This window comes from Rhinolophus sinicus, linkage group LG06 (assembly GCF_036562045.2).
Source record: "Rhinolophus sinicus isolate RSC01 linkage group LG06, ASM3656204v1, whole genome shotgun sequence".
Classification (NCBI taxonomy): domain Eukaryota; kingdom Metazoa; phylum Chordata; class Mammalia; order Chiroptera; family Rhinolophidae; genus Rhinolophus; species Rhinolophus sinicus.
In genome coordinates this window covers 142634353-142662073 of record NC_133756.1, presented here as the reverse complement: position 1 = coordinate 142662073, position 27721 = coordinate 142634353, and the positions used below count along the sequence as shown (strand labels likewise).

General features: G+C 44.6%; 1 protein-coding gene and 1 long non-coding RNA gene across 3 annotated transcripts; one reads left to right on the top strand and one right to left on the bottom strand.

Annotated features, from left to right (window-relative positions):
• Positions 1–428: 428 nt before the first annotated feature.
• On the bottom strand, positions 429–14454 carry RCN1 (reticulocalbin 1). The gene is made up of 6 exons (XM_019738604.2): positions 13912–14454; positions 9224–9417; positions 7991–8169; positions 5971–6031; positions 2743–2942; positions 429–1592 (listed from the first exon to the last, which is right to left on the bottom strand). Exons 1-6 carry the CDS (start codon positions 14163–14165, stop codon positions 1485–1487), a joined length of 996 nt encoding a protein of 331 aa, XP_019594163.1. The 5' UTR covers positions 14166–14454; the 3' UTR covers positions 429–1484.
• LOC109450861 (uncharacterized) lies at positions 13391–27256 on the top strand. Of its 2 annotated transcripts, XR_012497563.1 has the most exons (4): positions 13391–13938; positions 15238–15365; positions 16851–16949; positions 22279–27256. It is a non-coding gene; the product is annotated as an uncharacterized LOC109450861 (long non-coding RNA). The 2 variants fall into 2 exon arrangements; XR_002137894.2 differs by lacking the exon at positions 15238–15365.
• The last annotated feature ends 465 nt before the right edge of the window (positions 27257–27721 follow it).

The window sequence follows — 27721 nt, the reverse complement described above, 5'->3', positions numbered from 1 at the left end:
CTGAATCTGAGGGGACACCACGTGCAAAGGGTCCAACCTAAGAATGAACTTGGTGTGTTTAAGGACCAGAAATAAAGTCAGTGAAGCTAGCTATAGGAGGCGAAGAGTGGTAAAAAGAATCTGGTGAGGTAGGTAGGAGGGGACCAGATGCTGTAGGATTCCATAGGGCATGGTAAGAAGTCTGGATATTCTTCCAATTCAAACCTATCTCAGAAAGATCTTACAGTTAAAATGACCCATAGATTCCATAACTGGCAAAGAGAAGGAAGTATATATTTATTAAATATGAGGGTATTCTGAACATTCTAGTACTTGGATTTAAAAAACCTACACCCTTTCATAATCTTACTTATGTAATCCCATACCACGACTTAATTCTAGATGAATAATAGTGTCAGTACATGTGAAGTCAACCACAGGACACAGTAGAAAATCCTCAGGGAGATCCTTTATTTCATTCACTTTCAACTTATAAGGTAGCATTTCGACCTGTAAAAGTTGTTTCTTCCAGGTCAGCCAATGGCTTGGAACATCACCTTGTTTGAATTCCACGGTGTAAGTGATCCCCAGGGTTGGTCAGAGGGTCATGGAGTTATTGGGACTGTGTGCTGTGGTTCCAGCACCTCACTCGGCAGGCTTCCCTAGGATCCCACTCCCACATTCCTATCACCGATCAATGAGGAAATGGGTTGCATTTCTAGTCACTTTTTCAAAGATCAGACCTACCTCATTTACATGCCAAGGATATTTTCTCAAGTATAATAACACGTTTACCATTTTCCTATAATTCTATGTTCTTCCAATGCCTGACATTCATCTTTCCCTACCTCTAAAATTCCTTTCTGTTTCACATTATCTTTCTTGTTTCTTATTGTAAAAAACACAAAAAACAAAAGATGTGGATTTGTTGTGCACATTAGCAGGTCCATACAGAAAAATGCACAGAGGGTTTTATATACGATTTACAGTAACAGCTCAGAGTAAAGATAAAAAGGAAGAATCGGAAGTATTAGACTTGTTCTGAAATAAGCCCATGGAGGATGATACCACTGTAGGTAGCTTCATCAGAATTTTCCCTCACCAACTATTCAATAGTGGCAAATGTATAAAATGTGCAGTTAAAATACACAGCAGTCACTCCACATACCATCCCCTCCCAACCCACCCAACTTCTGAATAATAGGGCTTTTTCAAATTTTATTCCCCTTTAATGGAAAAAGCTAAAAAGTCACATTTTAGCAATGTATCCCCATAGAGTATTGCAATTTACCAAGAGTTTCATGTGCTTGGTAAGAAATCTTATGGAAGGAATAGAAATGATGATTTCCCAGTAAATATTGAGTGAAAACCAACTTTTCCCCCAATCTGAGGTTATAAACTTGCTGTTTGGGGGACACAACTGCTATAAATGAGACAAGAGTAGCAACCATCCAAGACAATCAAAGGAAGCCTATGACAGTCTGCCACATTATGGTGAGTGTGCATCAAAGTTCATCATGATTTTTTGTGAGATCTTCCCCATAATTCGTAGCTTGGCTTCCAACAAACATGTTCCAGTTGTCTAATATCTCCTCTTTAGTTAGTTTTTCATCCTGTAGGAGAGAAGAAAGAGCTGCGTCACAGAAGCTCTAGGAACGCTGAATAACAGTCTAGCATGAAGCTCTATGTTATTTCACTGATTTGCAACATGTAAAACCCTACACTTAATAATTAAGAAGCTGCATGGGGTGGCTGGATGGCTTAGTTGGTGAGAGTGCCAGCTCTCAACAACAAGGTTGCCGGTTCAATTCCCACATGGGATGTTTTCCCCTGCAACTAAAGGTTGAAAACGACAACTGGACTTGGAGCTGAGCTACGCCCTCCATAACTAGATTGAAGGACAACGACTTGGAGCTGATGGGCCCTGGAGAAACACACTGTTCCCCAATATTCTCCAATAAAAAAAAAAAGACCATAAAATGATTGAAAAATAATAGCAATAATAATTAAGAAGCTGCTAAGTACCTCCTTGATGTACCACTACTACACTGCAAACCCCCCAAATGGAATAGCCTCCTACTATACAAACTGTGATAAAATGTATCTGGTTCGTCCCCGAGGAATTCAGAAGCTGGAATCCAGCTGTCTGCAAGCAGTGCTGGCATTCCCAAAATGGGCCCTGCAGAATTCCACTCGCCTTTCAGGGCCTGACGACAAAACTCAACTGTCTCCCCAGAACCTGGAGCAGTGATCACAGTGGAAAGAGGTAAGACTTTTTCTCAATCTTGTTTACTTATTTATTTGGATATGTGTCAATAGATACTGAAGGGCTGGGCATCAGAGCTCGAAGAGGGAGCCTGCTGAGGATGCCTGGGTTTGAACAGGACGGGCTTCCTTGTGCCTGACACATCCCACATGTTTGATACGTATCTGCTGACTAAAAAAATGAACAAACTTGTCCTAGGGCAACGCAGGGTGTACCTCTGAAATCCATGCCCTGCCCCCAGCAAACAAAGTCCTGCAACCCTAGGAAACACGAGTGAGTGTAAGTGTGTGACCCACAGCAGACTACCCAGGAATGCCTTCGCCGAATGAGCTCACCGTGGGTTATCATGGTATTGGGTCAAGTTTACAGGTCTCTAATGTAGGTCAAGAATAAGAAATGTCAATAAAGCACAGCGGCCCAGGCCAGCACTATCACCAAGAAGCAAACAGGACCAATCTTAGGTAAATTGTCCCCGATCACAGAAGAACGTGAAATACCTTGTTTTTGTCCGACTCGTACACCAGGTGCCTGGCCTCAGCCTGCGCGTGGTCATAGTCCTGAGGGAGGATCCAGTGGCGAATCTCATCTTTGTCCAACTTCCCGTCCTTGTTCAGATCCCGGAATTCATTAAACTGCTCCCGTTCCGACAAAACCCAGTCTGGCTCAGGGCCATTCTCCTCGTGGGAAAACATATCCGCTAGAAGGGAAGGTGGTTCTTCGTTATGAAGACAAGTCAAAAAAACCCCTGACCTCCTGAGTTTCTGGAAAGGTGAGGACCAATCTAGAGACCTAACCCCAATATCCGGAAGGCAGTTTCTTGGGAATAACAACGACGATGTGTCCACTACAAAGGCCGCTTGGTGCAACAGAAGGAAGTGAGCTTAGCAGCCAGAAGACGGAAGATGTGACGAGGACTGAGTTATTTAATTCACTGGCTGAGTAGTCCTAAGTTACTTTGTCTGTACATGGAGATAATTCTTCACAAATCACAGGGTTATTACGAAGATCAAGTGGGGCACTTTCTGTGAAAGCCCTACATAACCCAATCTAGTACTACATAGGTGAAAACTGATAATGATGACCAACATCAAGCACTTTCTACGGCTCAGATGCTGTATGACATACTTTACATACATTTAAAAAAATTTTCATACCAATCCTATGAAGTAGGTATTGTTGTAATTCCCACTTTATAGATGAAAACACAGAGGCACAGCCTTACCCAAGGAGCGACAGCTAATCTGAGCTTGAGGCTGCATAGGCTTGTGGGTCCTCTGCTTCCAACCCACAGCCTTAACCACCATGTTCATTCCTATTGTTGTTTATATCATTTCCAAAAGGCTTTTGCATATAGTTGTTTTCATCCTTATAATAATTCTATAAGATAGATGATTATCCCTGTTTTATAAGATGACAGGGAAAGGCAAAAGAAGGCAGTTTATGGGTTGTTTGCTAAGTCACCAGATCTTGGAAAAGAGAGATATCCTGTGGGCAGTTTCTCTTTAATGCAAACACCGCTTGGAAATGTCAGGTGGTACAGGGAGCAGGTGGTGGATGAAGGTAACAGAAGCGAGACCCCTGGTTCAGCTCCAAGGTAGACCCACACCTGACATTTGCACGTTGTTTTTGAGGAAGAGCTGTCATACACATTAGCTAACTTGAACTTCATCATTCCTAGATGCATGGGTGCTGTGTTCCCATTTTACAGCTGAGGAAATGGAGGCTTATAGTGATCACATGACTCCCACAGGGTCACACAGATAGTAAGTGCCAGGACCCCTAATTCCAGTACTCTTCCTACTACACCACATCACCACCCGTTTTCTACTCATTCCCACCTGAAGAAAAGGCGCCCCCATGAATGAAGTCACTCGCTGGACAAGTCTATACATTGAGCCTCTCTGACAGCAGATTGCTCCAAATTCAATTTTCAAGCACAATGCCCCCTATTTCCCTCTCTGCCCAGTGTCAAGGATGGAATGTTGCTTTTAGGCAAAGCCACTCAATGAGTTTTGCCCCTGACTTAGCACTCCGTCAGTGCCAAGTTCAGGAGGGCTGGGAAAAGCACACACCCTTAAACAACAGTGCTGCATTGTTTTAATCAGTCAGCCTTTTCTGTCAGCCTAATTCCATCACCGCTGTCAAGGGGACAGCGGCTCTGAACCTGCCCTCGTATGTGCCACCGGGCAAGAGGAGGGCCTGCTGCTTGCACGGATGAGGGGACAGTCAGCCTTTGTTATTCTACAAACTTAGTGCCACCAAGATCACTTTAATTACTGTGGCGAGAGCTACCTGTTATACCACAGAGAACAGGCTTCTCGGATCAAATATAATTTCTAATGATTAGAAGCTGTTAGCTCTTCATGGCTGAAGGCACTTGTTCTTGGGTAAGGGGTGGCAAAGTAATACAACCACAGACCAGAGACGGACAGCAACTTGGGCTCTGGTTTTACATTGAAAGGTAATTAACTGCTTCTATTAAATACGTGTACAAAAATTATATTTATCCCATTCCTCAAATGATTTGCCGGCTTTTGCCTTATTGAGACTTGGGGAAAAGAAGAGGTGCCATGAGAAGGTGGCCTGCAGTTGGAGCCATGTGCCAAAGCCCTGAAATAGCAGCTGATGAGGATCAAATGGAAATTTCCACATTGCCTGCTCCCGTCCTTTATGCTTGGAGGGCTACTGGGCTGCTGGAAAGGGCTCTACCCAGCAACGGCGGGTTCTGAGCCAGGCACATTCATCCGAGTCTCACCCGGCCAGTGCTCACAGATACTTGAAAATGAACTTCTCAGTGTTACCTAAGTGGAGCCCTTCAGAACAAAGTGCTGGGTATGGTATTCCCAACGAAAGAATCAAAAACAAAATAGCTGTACTATGGGCCAACTGTGCACTTTGTAAAAGGATTTATCTCTAAGAAGGACTGCTTTTCTGCAGGTACCGTGTTTCCCCGAAAATAAGACATAGCTGGACCACCAGCTCTAATGTGTCTTTTGGAGCAAAAATTAATATAAGACCCGGTATTATATTACATTGTATTATATTATATTATACCCAATATTATATTATAGTATATTATATTACATTATACTATATGTTATATATTATACCTGGTATTATACTATATTATACCCTGTATTATATTATATTATATCATATTATATTATATTATAGACCAATCTTATATTATAATAAAATAAGACCGGGTCTTATATTAATTTTTGCTCCAAAAGACGCTTTAGAGCTGACGGTCAGGCTAGCTCTCATTTTCAGGGAAACATGGCAGCAAAGGCATATAAACAGTCCTATTGATCACAGCTGTGTCTACTTAGAGCATCTAGGCCCTGCTGACCCCGTCTGATTCGTCTTTCCCGAGACTGCACTAGCCTCACTGTAAATCTATGGGATCTCTAGTCCCATTTTGCAAAGGTAAAACTAAGGTGTGAAGAAGGTCACCTCTCAGAGCCGTGGGGCCAACTGCTGGCCAGCTTAGAGGTAGGGGCCAGCCTTCTGGTCTCTTGTCCACCGAATGAGGTCTAATCATTCCTCCCTGATATTGTACCACTAGGGCTGGTATGACAAGTCCCTCCCCACTGGGAGGTCACAGGAGTGACACCTACAGACTTGCAGCTGTTTCTGAAAGAGACATCTGGACAAAGTAGCCAGACATGTAGGTGGAGGAATGTCACCATCTGGGACCGCTCAAAAGTCCAGGCCGCACTCACCAATATACTCATCTTGATCTACAAAGCCATCCCCGTTCTTGTCGATGTCCTCCAGAGTTTCCTGGGAAGCAAAGAGGAGAACAGAATGCGAGATGACTATGTGCTCTCAGTACATCTTGGGGTTCTGACTATTGCCTCCTTTGTGTGGCTTTTACGGCTGAAGTGCTTGGTGACTTCTGGCTTGTCTCCTTACCTCCCTGGGCATTAATTTCTTATCTGTAGAAAACAGGCAGTGATTTCTGTCCTTCCTCCCCCACCCCACAATTTCAACAGCAGAACACTCTCTTCAAATGAAAATGTACCTGTAAGCCCAGAGGTGCTCTGATTATATCAGGAAGCCCTGCCAGGCCAATCATTCCCACCATCCAGCCAAATCATCCCCTGGAATACCTGTGAGGAACCATGGACCAGATGGTCACAAAGACAGATCCATGCTAACTGGACTGTGAACACCAAACTGGCGTCAGAAAAATGTGAAAGAAAAAATAAATTAAAAAATAAAACTATATCTGACTTTTGAAAGTATTATGTTCTGTATTTAGTACATTTGACTTCTTGATTAGGTATTTTGCTAGAATGAGTCCTCAAATGAGTTTGCTGTCCATTGTCACAGCAACTCAAAATCATCCTGGGTTGAAAAAAATAGCCAACCTGAGAACAGGGCCAATTCAGAGGCTCAAAATCCGCTTTTGGCAAATTTTTCATCTTCATCATCCTCTGGCAAATCAGCTATCACTAGGCAGATGTTGGATAGTGAAAAAAAAAAATGATTTTTAGAGCCACTGCCCAGTCCTTAGGGTCACGGTGGTCATGAGGATGAGATAAGCATGAGACAAGAGTGGACCGAGCCACCAAGTGGATAACTAAAACAGTCCAGGGCTGATTATAAACCAAAGCTTTAACCACGTATTTCCCAGCAATGAAGCACTTGGAACTGGCTCGGGTTATCTGCCCAGGCGATGGCATTATTTTATTATCGTGGGAAATGAAGACATTTGGGACTCCACAAGACACTGTGAAAAACAACTACACTCAGAGGCCTTACAAGCATAGCTGACCCTCAAAGCCTATAGAGTCTGATCCATTCACCCTCTGAAGACCCCCGCTAAGGGGAGCATCCTTTCCAGCCATGGCTTTTACTTCAAGTTTCTGTATGGTTTAACAAGCCAATGCATTCCATTTCAGTCTTTTCCTACCGTGTTTCCCCGAAAATCAGACCTACCCTGAAAATAAGCCCCAGTTAAGATCGTCAGCCAGACGGACACATTTAGTACGTTATTACAATGTTTCAGAAGAAGACATGACTATACTTGAATAAATGTAGATTGTTGTACACGAAAAAATAAGACACCCCCCGAAGAGACGCCCTAATGCATCTTTTGGAGCAAAAATTAATATAAGACCCAGTCTTATTTTTGGGGAAACACGGTAGTTCCCTCAAAGCTGAAAACTGGACAGACACTAGCTAGCTGCTCACCAAACCCATTTCTGGGCACACATCTAAACTATATTTCCTAGCCTCATCATATCTAGGTGTCAGGGGAATGTAAAAGGAAGAGGTGTGTCATTTCTTGGTCAGAGCAGTAAAGGGAGACTGTGCCTTCTCCTCATTCCCTCTCTTTTCCTTTGTCTGTCAGTTGGTTGTTACCAGGATGATCTTGAGACCAGAACAGAATGGTGGAGTACAAGATAGAACTAGCTTGCTGCCTGATAGCACTTAGAGGAGACCTGCCCAGAAGATCCTCCAACTGACTGGGACCATCTCCACTGGACTTGGTATAAGTAAGAAATAAGCTTTGATTGTGATAAATGGCTAGGACTGGGGGCTATTTGTTACAGCAGCTAGTCTGCCCTGACTAGTTTACTGGGTAGACAGGTATTCCAATGGATTCCACTTCAGAATCCTTCTCCAATTCCGCTCAGGCTGAAGAACTTTCTCTCTTTGGAAGAAGGGATAAGATTTTGGTGCAACTTTCACCTTGGTCTTTTCCCAGCCCAGGATCTTCTTCTTTTATCTTACCAAAACCACAATTTCCTTCATATGCTCAAACTCCTCAGGATGTAGGAAGGCAGTGAACTCCTCCCGAGTGGCTGTCTGGTCACCATCAAGGTCTGCAGCTTTGAATCTTCTCTCATCACGTGGCAGCATCTTTTTAAAGGTGTGATGATCTGAGGAATCATGAAACTCTGCGGGGTTTCCTGCAGGATGTGTGCACAAACGTTTAAACAGAGCTGCTAAGGAAAGCCTTTCCTTCCAGGTCACTCATCTTCCATGCCCAAATAGTACACAGGGGACCACCGGTCCTGCCCTATCGAGTTCTTTGAAACATTTCATTGCAGAATCCCCCTAGTATCTGCCCTTTCATACCACCCCTTTATCCAGGCCCTAATGGCTTACTGGGGCATGATAGCAGTACTTAAGAGCACAGGCCACACTAGTGCCATATTTCTCTCTGCCAAACCTTGCTTTCACCATATTATTGTTTGATCCGGAACATTCAGAGGCTCCCTAGTACCCATGACACCTTCTTGCCTAAATATTCCTGCCTGGCTTTCACGATCTCCCTTAATCTGGCCGTGAGTGTGTGTGTCTTCAGTTCTCCACAGAGCTGTCCCCTCACTGTCTCTATCACACATCCAGCAGGGCTGCACCTTATACTTTGCATACACCCCTCCATCATTCCCCAAACAAGTGTGTCTTATAGCCAAACTCTGGCCATTGCTGAATGTATTGCTGCACTTTTGCCCCTCCAGCTTACCCACCTTTCCCACTCGTCTCTATTTCTCCAAATATAAATCCATTCTTCAAGGCCCAGCTCCCACACTGCCCTCCACCGGAAGCCTTCCCTGACAGAAGGCCCAGCTCCCACACTGCCCTCCACCAGAAGCCTTCCAGCCCACTTGGTCTTTGCTGTCCGAAACTTGGCAGCAATCTGAAACTGTACCACAGACACGCTTCCTCTGCTTTGTTCTGTATGTGCCCCTGTGATCGCAGCTCAGGGAGGGCAGCCACCTAAGTCATTTTTCATTAGACCCTCAACCACTCCCACTACCCACCACCTACGACTTTACTCAGAGTGAGCAACTCCGTATATTCTAGTAAGCAGAGCAGGATGTTACACAAGCAGGTTCTACTTAGGAGGTTGTGACATCCCCCGGAAGGGGGTGGATAGGATGATAGAGTGGAGAGTCTTCCCAGAGAAGCTTGTTATGGGGGCCCCAGCTGTGTAATCGCTCCCGTGGCACCTCTTACCTAGGTAGTAACCATAGGTGGCTTGTTTGTATTCTTCCCAGGAAATTTTGTCGTCTTTGTCCCGATCATAATCCTTCCAGACTTTAGCAACATTATCATAGATGTATCTTTTCTGCACCCGTTTGATCCAGGTTTTCAGCTCCTCAGTGGTGACAAAGCCATCTCCATCACTGTCAATTCGATCGACAATCTTTCTATAGTTAAAAAAAAAAAAAAACCCACAAGGCTATTATCCAGGCTTGTGTGATCCCAATATAGAAAAACATCAAACACCTGCCGAATCTAAAATGTGTAAACATGAAATCAATGATGTGCTGGAGCTGGAAAGGATTGTAAAGTTTCTTTTTTCCAAGGACAGTATACCTTTTCCCCCACCCAGTGCCAACGGCAGATGCTACTAGTGGATCATGCCCTTTTGTCCTCATAAAGCTAGATGCATCCTCACAATCCTTCTCAACACAGTGCCCTGCAGACAGACACTACCAACGGATGAGTGCTGATTTGTAAGCTAAAACCTAGCAGTCTTCCCTGATATACTCCCTAGAGTAATGGAAACTGAGACTGAGAAAAACTGAACGACTTTTCCAAGATCATACAGCTAGTATCTGGTACAAGTGGGGTAAGGACCCATGTTTTCTGGCTCTAGGTCCAATCTAAATGGAAAATTCTATGTAAACCAAAAGATAAGTAAGTTCTTTGTTTAAATAAATAAAAAACAAAACAAAACAAAAAAACAAAAACTCCCACTTTAGACCCAGACTTGAAACTTAAAGCAGGAGGAGACCAGATCATGTTAGACAAAGCATAAAATGTCAGGGATGAGAGCGTCTTGACATCATGGAACCTATTCCAGAAAACTGACCAGCTGTAGGAGCCTAAACCCCGTTCTTAAGGTAAAAAGCCCTATGTCCACTAGTGTCTCCTGCTCCACAGCTGGCCCAGGTTCCATCAATTTCCCACTGGACTTCAGTGAGGTACCCCAAACCCTAGTCCAGGGCAAACTTCAGGCTGGGAACTCACCAATATCCATCTCTAGGCCAGAGGGTCCAAGCTAGAGATTCCATTCCTGTAGGGAACCTCAAAAACAACCACAAGCTATTTCTACTATTTAAGAAAGGTTTACCCTTGTAGACCATTTACTTGGGATGAGGCCATAAAGGCCAATTAGGGATTGGTTTCTTTTCTTTGCGCTGGAATTCTGTCAACTCAGTGGCAAAATTTTCTTACTGTGAAAAGAAGTTCTGATTAGCAATTACTCTTGGATTAATTCGACGTGGGAAATGAATTGATTTGTACTTAAGTTTCCATTTCCCACCTGGGTACCTGGGTAGCCCCAGCTTTCTCAGAAAGGTGTAAACATATTTGGTAATTAATAGCTTTACTGTGTCCTTTATTTGCATTTGTAACAGGTTTCATGGCTGAAAGACTAAAACTCAAGTATTTCCAGGCTTCCTCCAGGAAACCATAGCCAGACCCAGCAGAATTCTTTCAACACGACAGTATTTAGCCTACCTACTATGTGCCAGGCACTGCTCCAACCCTGAGGACACAGAGGTGACGTGCCCATCAGTTATCCAAAGCCAGTTGAGGAACAGAATCTCAGGCCAGCAGAGACCTAATGTCAGATTGTGAATAACCTCTTTTGTGAAAAGGACAGCATCTAATTTATGCCAAATAAACATCCAGGGCATAGTCAGCCTGGCACATAGTAGGGCTTACTGAATATTTGTTGAAAGAATAGGGATGATAGCCTCTCCAACAATCTCAGGAGTGTGATACTGGAAGAGGCAGCTAGGCTGTGGATAAAGCCAAACCCTAGGTCAGAACACCTGGATCCTAGTCCTGTGTGATCGTGGGCAAGTGGCTTGACTGTCGGAGTCTCAGTTTCCCCAACTATAAATTGGAACACCTACTTTACAAGCAACGTCGTGAGGAATAAAAGAGAGAATGTGTGCCTTTCCTCTCCAAGGACCATAAACGGGTAGATGGAAAACTCAGCAAACACCTGGCAGGTAACAGAAATGAACAAAGCCTCCAGGCAGAGCCTAGGGCAACCTGGAGATCCCCTGCCAGCTGCCAACAAGGGTGCCCGACACTGCTCCAGACAGTGACACTGCTCCAGACAATGACGGCTCCATGGCAATAATGGTACGTGGGTGTCAAGAGAAACCAGAAATCGAGGTCTGTATGTGAAATCACTCAGATATTAAATGTTGGCAAGTAGCTTCCATTGTTTCTAAGTTTGTCACTACACACAGGCTATGGGTCCCCACTTTGTAGCCCTTTGGCCTAGGTGTCTCCAGGGACCTTACAACTGTCACGTTTTCAGGATCAGATCAGGTGGTGGTGACAAAGCAGATCCAGCCAGGCTCCTCCTCAGCAGCCCAGACTGTTGCCCCAGGAGCTGTGGACAGAGAGGTGGCTTTGCATGCCTAGTGTTCCCATACTGTACCCATTATTGCCAACCGTCTGCCCTCCCCCGCCTCTGCCCCAGATTCACCTTACAAGTGAGTGGTGCGTGCACTACACATCCAGTGGCTCAGGCCAGAGACCCACATGTCATCTGTGATTCCTTGCTCCCTCCTCTCTCCACCCCCACGTCGAGTCAAGAGTGAGCACGGACCGGTCTCCCTCCCACATGCTCTGGGTTCACCCTCTCCCGCCCGCTGGACCAGCATGCTTGGTTCAGGTGCACGAGGTCACTATCCTTCCCCTGATCCCCCCATTCATACCTCAATTATGTTCCCTACCCTACTGCCAGTCTGACTTTCCTAACAAGGTGTTAGGGTGATGACATTCAACCGCCTACAGGATAAGATCTAATCTCCACCTCTCAGAGATCCTTCCTGCTCTCACTTTGGTTTCCCCTCCACTCCCACCTCCCACTTCTTCTGCACTGTCCCTTTATTGTCCCAACACCGCTCATCCCCCAGAACAGGTTTCAAACCCTTTATAAGTGGGCTGTTCTCGCTTCAGGAATGCCTCCCCTGCTGCTACACTTGGCAACCTCTGAGTCATTCCATGAGCTCTGATCACAAGACACCCCCAAGCCCCCAACCTGAACCCTTAGGTGCTCCTTCTCTTGGATGTGCTCACTATAGTTTTTCGGTGCGATCGCAGCAATTACGCTAGTGTGTGCCTGTGTATCTCTCCTCCACATTTGATTGTAAGAAGTTTTGAGGCCTAGAGCAACAAAGGTTTTCTTTTTGTACCTGTCAAGTATCTGACTTGGTAGCTGGCACATAGTAGCCATTCAACTATTTGTTGCAAGAATAAATGAATAAAGTTAAGGTGTTCATACAAGGATCAAATGCAGACCCACTCCATCAGCCCTTGCTCTCACCACTAGGCTTACTCCTCACGAGGAAGACATTAAACTGGAAGCTGTGGGGCTGCAAAGGACAGAGTTCCCTACACCAAATCCCAACCCCTGCCCCCACTGACAATGAAGCAAACTGGCTGCCACTCTGGGCCCCAGAATAAGTCACTTTTCAAGGGCCTCATAGCAATACAATGACTGAACTCATCAATGGCCCCCATTGTTCAGTCTCAAAGAGAAGAGAAAGTACTTCTCTGCAAAATAAAAGGTGATTGTTTGAAGGTGACTTTGAAGTTCAAAGACCTTTTTATCAAAGCAGGCAGATGGTGCACCTACACAATAGGTATAATTTAGACTCATGTCCTAACCAACCCCACTGGCCACAGCACAGGCATGGCTGTGTTCTTTTTTATGTAGCAGGATATGAAGATCCTTCATCACTAGGAACCAGGTTCCAGGAAGCAAAGCTATTGCTCTCTCCCCAGCCCGTCCTCCATCTGGGACCAGGCTGGCTGCTGATTCCTCTGTACTAGAAGGGTTTTCAGATACTGTTGCATAATGTCTTTCCCAGGGAACCTGCGGAGGATACTCTGAGAAGTCCCAAAGTTTTGTTTCCGAGGTCTAGTTCCTAACTCAACTGCCTTCAACTCAACAGTGAAATTTACAGTTCTCCACCACACCATCCAGCTTTCTGCCCCCAGTTGTCAAAGACTGGGTACCTCTGCAGACATCTGCTGGAAACAAACTAGGGGACCAGTTTTCATTCCCACCCTCCATCCCTTACCCCCAAATGCCCCTCCCTTCTTAACAACAGGATTTTTATATCCCTACAACAGATTTACCAACAGAGTAGGCAGAAGGCAAGAACACCCAAGCCCCAGCCCAGGGACATAGGCCAGGAATCAAGCATCTCCTTCATCTGTCCCCTTCATCTTCTATCCATTTATGTTCATCCTTGAGACCTTCTTACTATAAGTGTCTCAAGCCCTCCTCTTCGGGAATGGGGGAGAAGAGAGAAACTGGAGGGTGGGGAGAAACTCATGTCACTAAAAGGCCACCGTGGACAAACTCTTCTGTACACTCCCCTCCCTTCTGATGCAACCAAGGGTAGGGGGCGGGCCCTCGCCGTCCTGGCTCCCGCGACTGCTGCCACGTTCTCGCCTCCCCAGGAAAAGCCACCCCAGCGGGGTCGATCTCCAGGCAGGGGTACCGGCGCCTGCGGGTAACTTTGCCCCAGCCCCGCCACCACACCCGGCTGCCCCGCGCCCGATTTCGCTTTCGCTTTGGGCTCGCGTCCCGCGTGGCTCCCGCCCGGATGGCCCTACGGGCACCTGCAACGCCCCGAACGCAGCGCCGGCTGCGGCCTCACCCCAGCCTCTCCTTGCTCTCCTCCGAGGTGAGCTGATCGAAGGTCTTGGAGTCCTCCTTGCCCAGGAAGGCCTCGTGGTCGTACTGGAAGCTCTGGTTGTCCTCGGGCGGCCGCTCGCCCAGCTCCGAGTCGGGCCGTAACACGCGCTCTTTGCGCACTGTGGGCTTGGCCCGCAGCGCCCCGGGCGCTAGCGCCAGCGCCAGAAACAGCCCCAGGGCGAGTCCCAGGCTGCGGCCGTGGCCGCCGCGCGCCATCGTCGGGGAGAAAGATCGGCGGCAGGGAGGCACCCAGTGAGCGACAGGAGCTGAGGCTCGGGAATGGGGGCTGGGGCCGGCGCGGGGGAGGGGACGGGCCAGCCCCTCAGCCAGCTCCCGCCCTGTGCCAAAGCGCCGGGGCGCGCCCCCAGCTGCGGACCGCGAAGCTTCAGGCTGCCGCGCTCACGCGCCCATTGGCCGCCAGGCTGAGTGGGGGCCGGGGCAGCCGAGCCACGTCGCCCGCCGGGATGGTGGGCGCGAGGCTCGGGTTTCGCCTCGGCCCCTCCCCGCGATCTCGTCGTTATGGGCGGGCCCAGGCCTGCTGGGTTAGGGACTCGAGGGCTTATACCGAGCCAGGGAAGAAGTTCTTTGTCAAGCAACAGATGTTCAGGATAAAATTACCTCTCTTCCAGTTCCGGAGAACTGAAAGGGAGGGAGGCGCTGCCCCTCCTCAATTTCCAGCTGGGAGCCCTCAGTCCCAGACCCTGCCTCAAGATGTGCTCTTAAACCAAATTCCACTCCACTTACCTAAACTGGTGGTCGGGTTACAAACACAAGAGATAGGAAGGAGCCCAGGGTGGGCGAGGTCCCCTAGAAACGAGGGTCCTAAATTCAAATGTCCAGGAGGGCCAAGCAGGTAACTTGAATATAGCCGAGAACCCATCTAAACGGAGCAGCCCTGTGCACGCGAGTGGCCAGGAGGCATGCAGGCCCAAAGCTAGCAGACAGTCCTGTGTCCAGAAGAAATCAGGCTCTCACAGGTTTACGTTTGCATTTCTAAATGATGGCAATTCATTTTACAAAAGCACTACATGACTCAAAGAAATCTTGTCTGTACATTGAATCTGGAGTAATGCTACCAATATAAAGAAGCTCTGTAGAACTTCCTGCAATGATGGGAATGTTGTGTAATGGGCTGTCCAAATAGATAGTGGCTATTGAGCACACTTGACATGTAGCTAGTGTAACTGAGGCATTGAAAATTTAATTTAAACTTAAATAGCCACATGTGGCTAGTAGCTATTACATTGGACAGTGCAAGTCGAGAACAACGATTCTTTTTGTTTCACAGCCTTTTGAGACTCATTGAAAGCCATGGACCCTCTTCCAGAAAAATGCACATACAGTTCCTGGCATGGATGTTTGATTAAAGTGTCAGAGGATTCATGGATCTTTTGAAGCCCCACTCGTGAACCACAGGTTAAGAATCCCTAGAAAATTAAAACTGGTTGAAGAGAGGAGCCCACTGTTATAGCCCTGGACAGCTATACTCCCCAAAGCTGTTCTGCTATTCCTGCTTTGTCACCCATCCCTGATAGTCTAGAAAAGGTCCCTGGTCTGTGCTTTGTGCCCTTGTATTAAGCATGTCTGGACATTGTCAACTGCAATATAGATGCAAGTACCTTTCTTATGAAGACTTCTTTCAATCAATTAACAAATAACCATTGCGTGCCCACCATGGCCGAATCACTGGACTAAGTGCTGAGAATTCAGTGAGGAACTATACACAGTCATAGTCTCTGCAGAGACTATGTGAACAGATATTCATTCATTCATTCATTCATTCATTCAATAAACTGAGCACCTGGTAAATGTCAGTCAGGTCCATTGCTGGGTATTGATTTACTGAGCAGCCACGGATTGCAAATCAGAGTGACAAGTGCTCCAGGTGGAAGGCATTCAATATAATGAGGGCACGTCAGAGGTACAGGACCCAGACTTGGGGATTGTTTGGGGAAGGCCTCTTAGAGGAAGGAGCATCTAAGTTGAGACTGAAGGTGAATAGGATGAGCCAGACAGTAGGGGTGTGGGTATATGAGAAAAGGATAAGGTCCTGCGTGAGCTGCAGAAAGCAGTGTAGTTTGAGGTAATGTCCTTGTGACCCTGTCCCTCCCCAACAGGTGGGAGTGAGACCTGGGCATGTAGGTCTTGATGCCTTACCCTACCTGGGCTGACTTTTCATGGCACAGATGCTCCAGAACAGATGTGTTCCCCACTGCCAGTCTAGAGGCTTGAATATCTAGCAGTAGAGAAGCATTACTTGGGGTGTGTAAGAGCTCCCTATTAAAAAGCAAGGGTCCTGAGGTAGGTGGCTTAGTACCCTCTTGGCTTATCAGACAAGCAGGATGTGAACTGTTGGGAGGAGGGAGGGGAAGGAGAAGTGGGAGGAAGCACAGAAAGAGAGATCAGAGCTAGGAAAAGAGGGGAAGGACCAGGAAGGGAATGGGAAAGTGGGTGGAGATTAGAGACGGCCTTTGCTTATTCACAACTTTGCCCCAGGCAGGCCTGGGCCCCAGGGATTGATCCAGACTCTCAGGAATGAGGACGGCACATCCTTGGCTCCTGTTCTAGTTGGCTTCCTGCCAGACACTAGTGGTTTTCAACAGTTGGATTGTTTCAGAGGTAGTCTTGGCTCCCAGGGGAATTACCAGGGAATTCCAGCAGGGCTGTGAATGTGGGAGAGTTTGTGTAATTTCCCCTGGGCTTGCCTACACTCTCTTCCTTTACATTTTCATCCTTCCACCATGCCATGCGAGAGAAACAAGTTTTCTCAACCAAAGACTCAGGAGTAGTGACTAGTACCAGTTAAGGTATTTTACTGTGTAATTACTTTCTTTCATTTTTGAAATCGGTTTTTATTTCTCCCCATGTGCATATATAGCTAAGTACATTGTCATCTCTTAGGTTAATCTTCATGCTTGATGAAGCAAAGGAACCAGAAGCAAGACAAGTGACATTTAGCAGCGGGTGAATCCAGTGGAAAGGAATGCAAGCTTCAGATAGGTAAGCAGGTCAGGGTGTGTGTCTCACCCACTACAACAAAATCCAACCAGAGGTTACTAAACCAATAAGAAAACTTGATGATCTCATGTAACAAGAAGTCTCGCGTTAGGTCGATTTCAGTGGCTTGATGACATCACCAAGGAACCAGGTTTTCTGTTTGTTTGTTTCCCTTCCGAGGTAGGGGGAAGAGGAGTGTTTCCTCCCTTTATCAGGAGGAAAATTTTCCAAGCAGACTTCCCTTCACATCTCATTGGCCAGAATTGTGTCACATGCCTATGCCTGATCCAGTGATAGACAAGGGGGATGAAAAGTTCCAGGGTTGATGGAGACAAATCAAGATTCACTCCCTGGGGCTGAAAAGTACACAGCTGCCTCTGAAGCACATGGTTAGGTTCTGTTGGCAAGGAAGAACAAGCCAGATGACTGTGTAAGCCAGAAGGAACCATGATGAACTATTTTCATGTTTAAAAGCACTTTGAGTGTTCTAGCTCCTTCTACTTCAACACCAAACAAAATTACACTCATTCTTCACGGCCAACTCAAATGTGCCTTCTCCATGAAGTTTTCCCTTACACCTACAATCAAATGCATTACTTCCCCCAATATGCCCAGAGCCTTTGTATCTCACACATAACACTTTTCATTCTGCTTTGTATTGACAAATTTGCCTTAGTCTCTCCTAATTCTGAATTCCTTGAGAAGAAGGACCACATCTGATTCATGTTTGTGTGTACGTTTAGTACCTTCCCACAGAAGCTGATCCCCATAAGACAGATTTGCCCTGAGGACAAGGTTCACCAATATATACCCAGCACCAGGGTATACCCACCACCTGGCACAGTGATTGGCTCATAGGTGCCCAACAATTCTGAACAAATAATAGAATAATAGTACTTACCAACTTCTGCTTCTGGTCAAGATGGAGTAAGACAGGGACTGGATTTACCCTCCCAATTGAAACAGACAAACAAGCAAGCAAAAAACAGGCACAATATATGAAACAACAGTTTTCAAGGCACTGGATACCAGGCAACAAAAGACACTGGAAATAAACAAAGCGAGTCCTACGATTGCCCCAGTTTACTGTCTTAGTAGAGTTTCCAGGACACAGTGCAGGGAGAAAGAATTAAGATGAAGCCTGGCAGACTCCCTGAGTTGAAAAGAGGAAGGTGAGTGTTCAGAGAGACCAAGTCAGCCACAGTTTTAGTTTTTAGGAGACAGTACCAGAGAGCAGATAGCTGCAAGAAAGAGAGCCCCTTGAGTGTTCAGCAGAGTACTGATCAGTGCACTCAGCGGAGGCCAAGGAATGAACAATCTGAGAGGGTTAGAAGCAGCAGTGAGTGCGAGGAACAATGCCTGTTCCCATCAGCCAGACTGGAAAGACGCAGTACCCTCCATGGTGGGGAATACTTAGCCCTAGACACAGCATGGCTCTAGAAAATGCCTAATAAATGTAAAGGCAAGACCTGAAAAGATCAAACTGTTTCCAAGTAACTGAACTTCAACCCGGGGAAAAAGCTAAAGAAAATTTCTGAGACTGTAAAAAATATCCAACACACAACAAGGTAAGACTCACAATTTAATACATCCATTAAAAGACACAACAAGGCAGGAAAACATGACCCATAATGAGGAGAGTAAACAATCAATTAAAAACTGGCCCAGAACTGACACAAATGTTAGACTGAACAGAGAACATTAAAATAGGTATTATAATTATATTCAACGTGTCTAAAACATCCAGAAGAGACAAGGAAGATAGTAAAAAGACATAAGTTAAAAGTTGAGAGATTAAAAATATGATATCTGAGATGAAAAATACAGTGCAGGGATTAAAGAAAAACTATATTGTCTCCATTTGTATTACACTTACTCTCTGAATACTATTACCACACTTCACTTCTGACATTTTTGATCACCAGATGTGTAGGGTGTTTTCCTCATACCACCAAGCAATCGTGCAACACCAGCTGGGTGTCCTACAATTTAACTCAATTCTGACACTATCTACCCAGCAATAGCATCAGATCTCACAGGTTAAAAGTTCAGTCCCATAGACTGCCCTCTCCACTTCGGATGCCAATCACCAGTCCAGGATGTTATCTGAGCTTCTGACCAACTGGCTATCAATTGGACCTCTTTCTCGGGTTCAGTTAATTTGCTAGAGTAGTTCACAGAATCCAGGGAAACATTTCACTCACTCAATTAGCAGTCTATTAGAAAAGGACGTCACTCAAGGACAGCCAGAGGAAGTGGAGGTCTGTCTCTTTGAAGTGGATACCTCAATAATCAAAACTTAAGTCAGACACAAAAAGAAAAGCCACTGTCGGGACTTACACTACAATATGTTTGTGGTAACGCTGGTGTGCACATACCTACTGTGCTGCCGTTGTATAAAAATATATCACAAATAATTACTGTTGTTGGCTATGCTTTCTCAGTTTGCGTGACTCTACAATGTTCGCACAACAGGGAAATCGCCTAGTGACACATTTCTCAGAATGTATGCAGTCATGACTATATTTACTCTCTTTTCTCAGTTCCTTTAAAAGACATAAAGTAATAATTATAATAATGTATTGTTGGGTTTGTAACACATGTAGATGTACTAGGTATAACAACAATAGTGTGAGAAGGGGGAAAGGGAATAGTTACATAGGATTAACATTTCTGTATCTCACTGAATTACGTTAGTACATATATCTAGATTCTTATGAGTTAGGATGCGTAGTATAAGCCCTAGAGCAGGGACTAGGGCAACAACTCAAAAAATATGTAATGAAAAAGCCATTAAAGGAATGTTACACTAGAAAACAGTCATTTAAGGCAAAAGAAAGCAAACTGGAGAAACAAAAAAGACAGAAGGAAAAGGTTACCAGATGGAAACCTGGCTCTACACATAGAAAGTAAAGGTACCAGAAACGGGAACTGAAAGGGTAAATGTATAAGATATTTTTCTTATTATTCAAAACCTTAAAAAATATAATTGCTCAAACAAAAATAATAACAATGTGTTGTGAGATTTATGACATGCATGAGTAAGATGCATAATAACAATCATATAAAAGCCACGAAGAGAAAAAGCGAAGTACACCTTTTTAAGGTTCTTACATTATACATGAAGCAGTATAATATCACTCGGCAGTAGATATGCTGAAAGGGTTATGCCAGCAGGCTAAGAATTCACCTGAGCTGTTTTGCTACAGTTTCTGCATAGCCCTGAGCCTTAGTGAAGGCATGAAACATACCCATTCAAGTGTTGGCTTGAAACCATGGGTCTGAGGAGTTTGGGGGGCAGTTGTTACCGACTTGTCAGCATTGTCTATTGAAACTCCTGGAGGTCTCTGCTGTTACGTAGCAAGAATACGGCTGTGTGACCAGGTGAGACACCATTTGCGAGACTCGTTGGTTCTCACGTGTTCTGTATACATGGCAGTGGTTCCTGATCCAAGATATGGACTGCATTAGGCCATGTTCCTTACAGAAGGGGGGACTATAGGAGACTCCTCCTGACCTTTCCAGACCCATTGCTGTGACAGACTTTGGTTGTGATGCATGTCTTTGCTTTAATGCTGTTGTATTTGTATCCTTTTCCTGCAGGGTTATAAACATTGTCATTTTGGGTCCTGTGAGTCTTCTTGAGCAATGCACTCTGTTTAACTTCTATTGTCAATGTGAAGAAGTATATTCTAACCTAAAGCAACACAAAAGTATCAAAGCAAAGGGTTATAGCTAATGAGCCAACAACAGTCATAGAATGTAGTCATAACAAATAATCCAATATCAGGTAGAAAAGAGAAAAAAGAGAACACAGAACAGATGAGATAAATAGAAAAAAATAGCAAGATGATAGACTTAAATCTAACCATGTTAATAATCACATCAAAGGTAATTTGTATAAATACGCCAGTTTAAAAGGCAGGGATTGTCAAATTGGGTAAAAAAGCAATACCCAGCTATATCTGCCTAAAGGAAATGCACCCCTTAAGTATAAAGACACAAAGAAACTAAAAGGCTGGAAAAAATATACATGCTGATGCTAATTAAAGGAGAGTTGGAGTGACTATATTTATATCAAAGTACATTTCAGAGCAAAGAATATTGCGAAGGATAAAAAAGTCATTTCATGTCACACAGAGAGCACATAGCAATTCTAAGTATTTATGCACCTAATAACAGAGTTTCAAAATATATGAAGCAAAAAAGATAGAATTGCAAAGAGAAATAGAAATACACAATTATAGTCAGAGATTTTTTTAAATGCTCCCTCAATAACTGGTGGAACAAGTAGGCAGAAAATCAGCAAAGATATTCTAGACTTGAGCAACACTAACAATGCTTGACCTAATTGACATTTTAGAAAATTCTACCCAACAACAGAATACACATTTTTCTTAAGTGCACAAAATTCACTAGAAGATAGACCATCTTCTGGGCCGTGAAATTAGTCTCAATAAATTTAAATGAATTCAAGTAATAAAAAGTATGTTCTTGGGGGTGGATAAGCCTGTTACTACCAACTCTTGAATTTTACAGTCAAAGCCATACGCGCCAATCAAAAGGCTAGCCTCAGGCAATCAAAAATTAGCCTGTCTGGGGCTTCCAGTTTAAACTCCAAAAAGTAAAGAGCTTGGAGGTTGTCACTACTGACCTTACAACAAGAAAAATTCTGAACAAACTGAAAATCGGTCACTTTTCCGGAACCCACTAGAAAACTGAGGTTGCAGGGCAAATTGCCTCCTGAAATCTGTGAATACAGAAAATAACAGCCAACATTAGCTCACCTGGAGCAGATGCTGCTGGAACCCAAAACTGGTAGGAACACTAAAATGGGAATTTTGATGAGTAGCTGGAAGAGGAGAGGGAAGGAAGGAAGGAAGGCAAGAGGGAATGCGGGAGGGAAGGAGGACTGGAGGGAGGGAAGAAAGAAAACAGAAAGGAATAAAAACATTAAAAAGAACAGAAAAGGGGAATAGGAAAGAAAAGAAATGAAGAAAGACGGTCCTTTTTGCCTTTGGAAGAATTAGAGTGTTAGGTATCCTTGGCCTGCCCTGCGGCATTGAATTTCTTATTTTGAATGTATGAAATTTGATACCCTGTTCATAGAAATTTAGAAAAAAGTTCTCTTTGTTTGCTCAAGAGTTATAACTAAGCCCTGTAGGCAGGAAGTTCCTGGGGGTGCTCTACTCCTTCCAGTTTCCCCAACCCTTGTGTTGGGGGAGGGAGCCCTAAGGCTTCTCTGACTCTAATGGTAGGCTGTGGACATGGGGTGCTTCTGAGGTTGGGCTGGTGTGAAGCCACCTCCACTCAAAGAGTTTCTCTTTCTCAGGTTTGCCGGTGGGATTAGACAAGTGTGTTCTGCTACCTGCAATCCCTGGTGAATCCTGGAAGAGGTGATGCTTCCAAGCATCCTGCACAGGATGCTACAGGAATAACTATGGCCTTATCCACAAAAAGTGCTTGAAAAACATTTAAGGTTATTACCGATAAGCCAGAAGATAATCAAACAAAATGTTGTACTCTAGGGCAAAGATATTTTTCTTCCCTTTGAAAAATTACACAAGTGACATATGTTCTTACAGAGTAACTGTAAAACTCAGATAAGCAAAACATGAAAATCACCCAAATCCTACCACCCAGAGATAGCCATGTCAGCAACACTTTCATTTGCAAATATAGACAGACGTGTGTTTTATAAAAACGGTGTCATATTCTATATGTTGTTTTGCAACCTGCTCCCCTTTCTGCAATTTATCAGTCTGTTGTGAACATTTCAAGTCAGTATATGTCTCCGTAGCATTCTATTTCTTTCTTTTTTGCCCCCCTTCTTCCACCTCCCCCCGACTCTAGCTGCATGATGTTGCATCATTCTTCAATTGCTGGATGTTTAAACTGCAATTGAAATGGCTATCTATCGACACAAGAATACTATACAGTGAGCAAAAAAATCTCAGTGGCATATGAGAATAAACATTTGTTTAGTTTACAAGTTGCTGGTGTTCAGCTGATCTGGACTCAGCATATCTTTTCTGTTCTATGCTGGGCTGGGCTCACTTGGGCCTTTGCAGGCAGCTGAAGGTTGGCTGAGCAGCCCTCTTCATTTTGATTTGGTCATATGTGGGGACTGGCTGGCTCCTGACTCCTTTAGGATGGCCACCGCTCAGACAACCAGGGCAATTCTACTCTGTTCCAGATGAGTTATCCTCTAGGAAGCTAGCCCTGATGTCTTCTCGCAGAGCAAGGGCTGCACAGAAATGTGCAAGCACTTTTGCAAGCCTCTGCTTGGGTCATATTTGCTCACATCCTGTTGGCCAAAGCAAGTCATCCGGCCGAGTGCACAGAGGGGAATGGCTCTACACAATTAGGGCCAAACAGTGTGGACACAGGGAGGGGTGAAGCATGGGGGACTTTTATTTTTTTAACAGTAAATTACTGCACAAATATCTTTGAGTGTTATCTGATTATTCTGTGAAACAAATTCCTAAAAGCAGAATTGCTAGGTAAAAGGTAAATCCTTTTCTGAAAACTCTGAAGAGAAACTACCAAAATGCTCTCCAGAACGCTGTACCTATTTATATTCCCATTAACAGCAAATTAGAGAGCAGATTTCTCTATGACCATGATGTATAGAAAAAAATATTATGTGAAGTCTGGATGTCTAGGGGGTTTGTGCTTAAGTTGTATGATGTGCCCCAAAGGTTCAGACATAAACCAGGAAAAGAAGGTATCTTGGAAGTCCCAAGAGAGGTACCTTGGGTATACATGTCCTATTCTCTCCCTAAGAAGTATTGGAAAGACTCTAGGATAATGTTAAGGGACAGAGAGGGTAACCGTATATCCTGGGTTCCATGGGAAGATCTTGGGTTACCCTGTTGTACTGGCTTCATTATTAAGAGTACCCCCCTTTTACTCTCAAAAGTTTTCCATTTTGGACTATAAAGGTTACATGACAGCCAGGTAAAGGGCACCTTAGCTAAGATTCATTCCCTTTGATCCCAAACCCCTTCATTCAAGCAACTCATGATTTGGGAGGATTTGTTTTGAAAGTTTATTATGTGCCAGATACAGTGTTAGGCATTGAGGATACAGCAGTGAGCAAAATCAGATGTGGTCCCTGCCCTAAGATGCTTTCAGTCTAAAAGGGGAGAAACCTTAATGGGATAATCACACGAATAGATGTAGAAGTGCAACAGTGGTAAATGCTGCAAGGGAGAAGTCCGTGGTGCTCAGAGCATTTATCTACCATGTTTCCCCAGAAATAAGATCGGATCTTATATTAATTTTTGCTCCAAAAGACACATTAGGGCTTATGTTCAGGGGATGTCATCCTGAAAAATCACGCTAGGGCTTATTTTCTGGTTAGGTCTTATTGTCGGGAAACATGATAGTAAGGAGATTTGATCTCATCACGGAAGTCAGGGAAGAATCCAAGAGAAAGAAATGCTTTAGCTGAGATTGGAAGGAAATGCTGATTTACCTAAGGGAAGGCATACCTGGGGCAGGTAACAGCAGGTGCAAAGACTGTGACAGAAGTAAGCAGGTGGAAATAAGGATGTGAAGAAGGAAGAATGAATGGGAGGACATAGAAAAGTTGGTCGTTGGAAGAAGACAGGAGATGAGGGAGAGTTTTTCTAAAAGTGGACTCTACCACTTCAGCATGTTTAAAAAGTACTGCCTGTGAAATACTCTTACTAACAAAAAGACTGAACCTGAATCTAATCAGGCCTCTTGATGTAATTACCCATTTACCAGAGATGTGAGGGCTAGAGACACAAATTATCAACACTGTAAGGACCTGATCAGCCAAATCAAGAATTTTCAATAATCTACATAAAATATGGCCCAACAAATCAATGGCATTTAAAAAACAAAGGCGAGGAGACTGTTATAGGATAAAAACAACTTAAGAGACCTAACAATGAGATACAATGTGAAGATCTTGTTTGAATCTTGATTTGAACAATCCAACTGTAAAAAGACATCCTTGAGACAATTAGGAAAATGGATTACAGATTGGGTATTAGATGATAATACGGAATCACTGTTAATTATTTAGCTATAATAATGGCAGGGAGGTTATGTTCTTTTAAAATGTACCCTTGTCAGCTAGAGATGCATATTGTAATCACCTGATACATGAAATTTGCTCTAACATACATTAGTAAAATGGTAATAATTGTTGAGGTTCCATGTTGAGTAAGTGGGGGTTCATTATACTAGTTTCTCTATTTTTTAATAAATTAAAATTTTTTATTTAAAAAGTTAAAAAAGCTGTATTGAAACATATTCTTCATTCTATTAAAGATTGATGGAAAACAATCAGGTTACCATTCAGTTGTGCTGGCTGAGTATAGAGTATGTCCTTACTGATGCAATGATTCTCCAGGGATACTGGAGAGATTCCCTGTACTAATTTGTTACTCTAATGATACTCTACAACAGGGGGAAAAAAGAGCCAAAAGGAAGGATTTGGTTGAGAAGGCGGGACTAAACACACAGGAGAAAGGAAGTATATTGATAGTGTAAGGTTCTGAGAAGGAGGGTGAGGTGGGAGTCAGTGTCAGGGTGAAGGGTGAGGACAGTGGAACCGCACGCGTGTGTGTGTGTGTGTGTGTGTGTGTGGTACTTAGAGGAGGAGGGAATTCTTATTTGGCAGCCCCTAAATCCTTAGAGAATTAGGAGCGAGGTCAAATGCTACAAGGTAGTAGCACTGGTAATTAGGAAATTGTAGTTCGAAGAGGGTGGAAGAGACTTGAGAGAGTTTTTGGGGTGGATGGGGTGTGAGTTTACTGGGGGCACCCAGTAGAATTGCAGGACACAGTGCACTTGCAGGGACATTTAGAATAAAACTTTGGACCAGAGACTTTAAGCTGGATAAGGAGAACAATGGAAGGAACATGCAAATGAATTGGGAGAAAAGAGAAGACTTGCTAGTGAGCCTCCACTGATGGTGTTGGAGAATGACCCCCCCTTGAGAGATCTGGGCTCAGTAGGTGCAGGATAGGGACTACGCATCTGCATGTGTGAGAAACAAAGTGTCCACATGATTCTAATGCGGGTGCCTGTGGTTCTTGGACCATAGCTGGAGAAACGCTGCCCTAGAGGCTGGAAGAGTGAAGTCGACTTGGGGCAGCAGGCCTGCCATATTTCAGAGGGAAGCCTGGAGGACAGACAGCAGAACTTGGGTCTGCTGGGTGTTTTGGGGGGCTCTGTAGCTTTCTTGGCCTGAGGGATTGCAATGTGAGGGCCCAGTTTGTCCAGCGAGGTGCCCTTTCTAGGGTCATGGGTGGGACTCAAACACAAAGGTGGGTGGCCTTCAAAGGTGGGTGGCCACAACCCTATCTGTGCTTGTCCTGGGAGCTTCTCTTTTGAGGACCCTAACTATTTGGAGTGAGGGGTGTTGTTTGTTGTTTGTTTTCGTAACTTTTGATTCTAGAAATCAAAATGGGCTTTTAAAATCAACCAGTCAATACTGTTGAGGTTGACACATTTGGGCTAATTGTTTTCCTTTTCATTTAGACTTATTTCCCACTGAGTGTGAGGTAGCACTTTCAAGTAAATCTTTGGTAATTCCCAGGCATAAAGCAATTGCCTTCATTTCCCAGCGGGATGTACTAAAGTGGGCTCATTTGTAGAGAGAATGGGAATAGCAGGTTTTATAGCTCAAGGCCTGGAAGAAAACTGCTTTTTCCTGACAATCATAATCCACTCATGCTTCATAAACGTGTTTCCACATCAAAAGGACTCTGAGAGTCTGGAATGTGCTAGAAGGATGTATTAAGACATATCTCATTAGCCCATTTATCTATAATCTAGATAAACTTACCTCTTGTTTCACCTCTCTTGCAAATTCCTCAATCATAGACCTACGGGTTGCCTGGATGTCAAAGAATTAAGCCTGCCTTGAATTAACAGAAGTAGCAGGAGGAGGGAGAGAATTGCTTTCTGCTTTCCTGGTCTCCACTGTGATTCTCTGATGTGAATTTGCAGTGGCAGAAGGAAGGAAAGGCGGGTGCTCAGGGAGGGAAGCACAGCCTCAGTAAAGCCTGGAGGCCCGCAGGTCATGCGGCCACTGTCTGGACATCCTGACTGAAGCAGAGCAGGAAACAGGCTGCCCGATATGGAGAGCTGGGTTAGGGAGGCTGAGCAGAGGGGCTCTGAGTGGTGCCTGGGGAAACCCTGAGCCACTGAAATGGGCCATTTAATTCTGACAGACAAATTGGTGTTTTAAAAAGGTTTACCAGGCAGTGATGTACAGGGTGAGGTAAAGTGGGTGGGGGCAGTGTGTGTGTGTGTGTGTGTGTGTGTGTGTGTGTGTGTGTGTGTGTGTGTGTGTGTGTGTGAGTGTGTGTGGTGATGGGTAACAGAGGTGGAGGGAGAATGAAGCTAGGAGAATAAAGAGCCTGCTTTGAGCCAACAAACACCTAACTGAGCACCTACTGGGTACCTTGCCTTATGTCAGGCACCACTTCAACGTGGTCCCTCTCAACGAATAGAACCAGCACATGCCCTTTTTATCCAAGCCAGAAGCCTCGTGCCCTTCTTTCTACCTTCCTCTTCTTTTCTCCCCAATCTATCAAGTTGTCCTGTCAATTCCATGCCTCTTACATCTGCCAATTCTCCTTAAGCCCCACGTCCTCTATCCTACATCAGCCACTGCCATCTCCCCTGGATTTGGGCTCTCTCTGCCTCCAGTCTCCCCTTTAACTGCTTCCGTACCTGGCAGCTGTTGGAGAGTGGGGATGGCCTTCCTAAAACACATCGAATCTGGT